We start from the raw sequence: 5,861 nt of genomic DNA, 5'->3' as shown, positions 1-5,861 counted from the left end.
TAAATTTAACTAGCTTTAATTTGAGCGCTGGCAGACATCTGTACGTCAAATGGTTTCTGAAATGAAGTTTTTCATAAATCAAACTTATTGTCCGATCAACTATAAATCAATTTATTTTTGCATATATCTTGAAAACAACTATTCCTACAAATGTAAAGGTCATAAACTTCTATATAGTCGATTGTACTAGCTTTAATTTGGGTAGTACTAATCTTTCAATAGATTTTTAAGAAATGTCGCTTTTTAAAAAGCTTGAGAACTATTGGACGTAAATAGCTCTTTTAAGGCTAATATTTCAGCAAATTTACTCTTCTTTAAACAATGTGCTCTGAGGTTTTCTAGTGTTGTTGGGTGTTGTTGGTAGTTTTTAAGATATAGCGCTTCGAATGAAAAATTAGTGTTTTTTAAGGTTTTGCCTTAAAGACCATTTTTTATTCCCCCTACCTACACTTGGCAGTCTCATCAATTTTGACTATTAATTATATATAGCTTTCATCAAAGTAATCAAAAATTTAGGTGAGATAACTGCCTTTTTGCTTCCCGGCTCTTGTACTAATTGCCCTATACTGGCGTCATCTAGCCTCGAACAGTTTTTCTCCAACTTCAAAAAGATTAGCCATTACCATTGCTGATTATGCGAGTTCCACCCACACATGTGTCGAACCATTTGCCTCGCAGTCCCTTATGTTTACCTAAATATTGGATTTTCAACTCGTTACTTTGAAGTTTATATTGACGTTATCAATGATTCCTAAGTCGATAACTGTAGATTGTTTTTAATTAGTTTTTAATTTACTAACCGATATTTGATTTTCAAAAAATATTGTTTGATGAAAACCTAATTGAATAGAAAGGATTATCAATATATGATCTTTTTTTTTTTTTAAATCAACTCTTAAATTAATAAATAGACATAAATTTATAAATATTATTTCTTAATAATACAAGTTAGTTTTTCAAAATATAAAAACTAGTACTGAGTTTTAATTGACGAGATAGGTAGTACCAAGAATTAATAATATGAAGCAATAAAACAAAAACAACTTAATTTTGGATTACTAAAATGTCTTAAGTGATGTCAAAAAGTGTTAAATAAAATAAATGGTCTAGAAAAACCAGAGAGAATTAATAGATATAGAATTACTGGATACGTTAAAATCGTAACTAATTTATTTAATTTTCTCGGAAATATAACATTTTTATTTAAATCTGAGAGGTTGGTCATCGATATTATATTTTCCATTAATGGCAATAATATTAAACAACCAAATGGAAAACATTTTGCCAACAATGTTAGTTCAACTATTAGCCATGTGTCTTTATGGTATTATTCATTCCTCCTTCACCTTTTAAATTTTATGCAACATTTGCTAAGTTATTAAACGAATGATTTGTAGTCAGTATGGATATACTGTATATACCTTATCTTGTCTTAACATATCTCTTTCTACGTCATTTATTTATTAAAAAGTGAACAAAATACTAATTAGATTTTATTATATCACTCACTTGCTTCAAGTGAATGTTATAATTTTTGAATTAATGAATACTTTGAAGTTTTAAATATTTAACATTAGTTTCGCTGAAACTATAAAACAACATAATGAAAATGGCACAATTTATCTTGGAAGCTAACAAATAACACTCGACTATTTAAAAGTTTACATTATTGTCATTGATCCTGTTGTATTAATTCAAATATCATGATTTTTGAGTTATAACTTTATTGTAGCCATTGTGGTGTATTATATTTTTAAGTTTAACATTACGAAAAAATATAAAATCAGAAATATAGATCATTGTAAAACAATTTCACAATTTAATCGCTAAAGTACTGACGGCAAAGGATACATATTTTTAATATTATTAATAATTTTTCAATGTCAGATTTAGTGTTGACAAACCTGATTCATGCTACTAATATAAAATAGGTAGTGAAGGGTCGTAAATTTTTATGGGTCACTCGATGTGTTAATGATAAGATTTTATTATAAATATATCAATCAGCAATCATAAAGTTTCACATAACTCATTATATAATTTGTAGTAATTTCATCTTGTATGTATAGTTTATTCAAAACAAACCTTTCTTTTGCAACTTCCATCATATATTTTGTTAATCATTAACTAATATATCGTTATAAATATTTAACATTTTTATATATAGCGGTGCCATTCCCAAATTCAAAACCAAAATTTCTGTATTTAATACTCAGTAGGTTTTATCAAAACGTTTTTTATCATTCTAGTATTTGCACATTTAAAAACCTTGTAATAATATAATTTAATTACTCTTGACTTTCAATTTTTGATAAATAAAATTGTTAAGCACTATGACCCTATACGAATTTTGAGAAAACTGAATTTTCAGGAGAATATAAAAGGATTATAGATAACAAAAAAAAAAAAAAGAGAGAGAGGAGATTGTACTGACGAATATACTTGGCAAACGTTTTTAATTTCATTTTGTTTCCAAACTCATTGTACCTATTTATTAGGACATGTATTATTGGTAGTAGTTAATTTATTTTCGTTGTGTTAATATTTTCTGTTATGTATATAAATACTTCCAGTGTTTTTCTATATATCAATATAATGTAATATTAATTCTAGCAATTTTAGTTCTGAAGATGGGGATGGAGCCCCTCAAATATTATCTCTTAAACATGGTGTATTAATTTGTAATGTTATTATTAATATTATGTGAACGAATTTTAGATGCCATTATTTTCATTTTTAATTTAATTTTTAGGCACGTAAGTTCAACATTGAACTTCTCACCATCTTGCTCGACGGTAACAAAATTGGTGATGAGGTAAGAAGAATAAACACTATAAGTAGATATGCTATTAGATTTAAACGGAAAAAAATATTGAAAGAATTTTTTTTAAATCAATTTATTCCAGTGCGATTTTCAGCAGTACTTATCTATGGAGTGGAACGTGAAGCCGACAGCTTGTGGATTTTACAACATTGGGTATCCGCTGTTAACATCTGTAAGAAATTGATGTCAATTTACAAGTTATAATAAATAAATTCAATAAACAAAAAAAATATATATATTCTTTTTTATTTCAGACACTCACAGGTTATCTTACATTGATTACTTACTTGTTGCAATTGACAGGTAAATATTTCATTATATTTATTTTTTAATTATGTATTTAAATAAATTTTGTGAAAAAGTAACCAGTTCAAGTTCCATAAAAAAAAAGTTCCGGTTAAATTTAATGTTGGAGTAAAAAAAAAATAACATTTTAGATCATTTAAAAATTATTACGTAAAAGAAAAACCGAAAAGTACTAGTATTTTAAATAAGCATTACAAAATTACGTTATAGAATATCCACACTAATTCAGAACAGTAAATGTTTAATTAGTTGTATTCACAACTGCATTTTGCACGAAAATTAAAATTATAAATTCTTAAATATGTTGCAGGTTCAACCATAAAGTGACGAAAATTATTCTCCTTTTGTTCCATTCTTACAGATGCGACATGCCAAGTTACATTATAGGATTTGTACATATATATTTATCTTTAAATAAATGAAAATACTAAGATAGTTTGTTCTTTTATTTTGTAATTCTGCCTTTAGTTGCGAATTATTTTAATTTTTTAAATTTTCGAAAATTTAATTTCAAATTACGGTGACTTTCTTTCTGTTTTTTTTTTTTTTTAAATTAGGAGATTCAAAAAATTACTTTATCTATCTAAAATTTTTGCAGAAGATAGTTGACCTTATGAAGTAGGTTGTAGGAAGATAGTTCGGATGGCGTTCAATAACTTAACCGTAAACGTAAATAAACGTTAATCAACGTTTCGCTCTACTTTGCAGGGCTCCTTCAGGGCTGTCAGATTGAAACGGAGAAGACGACTGAATTGGCTCGTTATTTTCCGTTTCAATCTGACAGTCCTGCCAAAGCCCTGCGAAGTTGGTTAGCAACAAATAGTTTTATTTTACTATTTTAATACCTTTATTAACCGCCACCCAGACTATCTTCCTACTACCTAAAATTTTGTTTCTAATAAATACATGTTCGTCACAAATCAACCTTTTTAAGACAATGGACCATTAAGATCAACACTTAATGGACCATTAAGATCAACAGCATTGTTGAGCAAACAAGTTTTTATTGTTATTAATTAATTAAACAATAATGCAGTGAATAAATTTGTTACTAAATGTTGTAACTAATATCAGAACTTTATAATTTTTATCTTCTTTATTTACTTTATAAATATAATGTTGTTCTTTCTTAAATTAAAATTTAGAATTTTCTCTCCAAGATTTGGTCTATTTCTTTCAAGTATTGTCATTCCAGTTGCTCTATGTAATTCTGTATATTTTTTAATTTTTCATAATACGTTAATATATGAATCTTTTGTGTATCCACTTGTTTTTTATACGAAGGTAAACAAACAGAATGCTCAATTAATAATTTTATGACTACGTTATTAGTCTTGGTTGTTAAAGTTTAACAGAATTTTAGAAAATCTTTTGTTTGCAGAACCAATAATTAGTTGTAACGTCTAAACAATCATGCTGGCAGCTGTGTTAATGAAGAAACTAGGTACAATAAGCATATTAAGATATTTATATGTTAAAAAAGAAAGCATTAATCTTTGAAAAATTAATTTACTTGATTAAAATATGTTAGGGCATGCTTTCTTGACAATATTTTATTTCTAAGTTAAAATGTAATTAGGTTTGTGGAACAGAATAGACTTCAATTCGAATTATTATTCAATTTCAATTAGAATTATATAATAATCATGATTTTAAAATTATTTAATATTTAATAGAAATGCGGTTCGATGAATTAATTAAACAGAATGGAATCCAAAGGTAGTTTACAATTATTTTTTGTCTTTGTGTTGTTCCTCGTTAGGGTTTTTCCATCTAAAAATCTTATTAATTGGGTGAATGCTCCAAACGCTGAGATTCTTAAAAAGAATCGTTTCGTTGATAAAACTTTTCTATTGCTCGAATTGTTTTTGCAAACGAATATCAACAGACACATCTAATTTGAACTCTGACAAAATCTTCAATAGGTTTGAGATAACAAGTTGATACTATCCACTGCCTCTAGCTGTATGAAGAGTCAAATAAAATGATACACCTGAACGTCTACTTGTAGAAATATTTGATTTCACTTTATTTTCAAATTACCGAATTGTTATGAATGCCTTCGTCTCTTTAAAAATAAAATTAAAATTGCTGAACAAACAATAAAAACCATTCTGAGCAAATAACGGATTCTTTACATTCTGTATTGTTTGACGTAGGAACCGACTTTAGAAACTCTTTTGCGGAAAATTATCCTGGGTATGAAAAGGTTAAACCAGGATAAAAAACAAAACAATTACCAAATTGCTCATGAAATTGAAGTTCGCTGCAAATCTATTGTATGGGAAATTCATCGTAGATTCATCGTGTCTTAGTGGAGGAACTCTAAATTTACAGTAAACAATTTTTTTTTATAAGAAACAACATTATAACATTTTCTGAAAATACTATAAAAAAAAACCACACCTCGACAACGGATTAAAAGGCATATGTAAGGATCTTGTGATGAAAACACTTCCCTGACAAAATTTCTTTTAATTCGAAATACTATAATTATGTGAGCTGGAGAAGAAGTGAAAGAGGTTTAAAAATCTACTTCTCAACCAAAAGAGACTTCCTCCACCATGACTAAGACCTACAAGGTTCTATGTTGAAATTCTCGAAACTTCAGAAATAAAAAAAAAAGATAAGGTAATAAAAAACACTTAAAATTATTAGAGTAAGCCGAAAATCATCATTATTTTTTTTCAAATTCGTAATACTGTAGAAAGATGAGAATCAGGCAAATGAA

At 27.2% G+C, this 5,861-nt stretch overlaps 1 protein-coding gene across 1 annotated transcript in view; it reads left to right on the top strand.

The window, feature by feature from the left end:
- LOC136795333 (uncharacterized) overlaps positions 1-3,554 on the top strand; it is a 6,601-nt gene extending 3,047 nt beyond the window's left edge. The window contains exons 2-5 of the mRNA XM_067045513.1: positions 2,753-2,815; positions 2,907-2,996; positions 3,079-3,127; positions 3,441-3,554. Coding sequence (XP_066901614.1) covers positions 2,753-2,815; positions 2,907-2,996; positions 3,079-3,127; positions 3,441-3,457 — 219 coding nt within the window. The 3' untranslated portion in view covers positions 3,458-3,554. The remainder of the gene's footprint in view (positions 1-2,752; positions 2,816-2,906; positions 2,997-3,078; positions 3,128-3,440) is intronic.
- Positions 3,555-5,861: the final 2,307 nt, after the last annotated feature.

This window comes from Halyomorpha halys, unplaced genomic scaffold, assembly GCF_000696795.3.
Source record: "Halyomorpha halys isolate HHAL.00 unplaced genomic scaffold, Hhal_1.1 Scaffold48.1, whole genome shotgun sequence".
Lineage (NCBI taxonomy): Eukaryota > Metazoa > Arthropoda > Insecta > Hemiptera > Pentatomidae > Halyomorpha > Halyomorpha halys.
The sequence above is the reverse complement of the archived record's forward strand: the minus strand, read 5'-3'. Positions and strand labels throughout refer to the sequence as shown.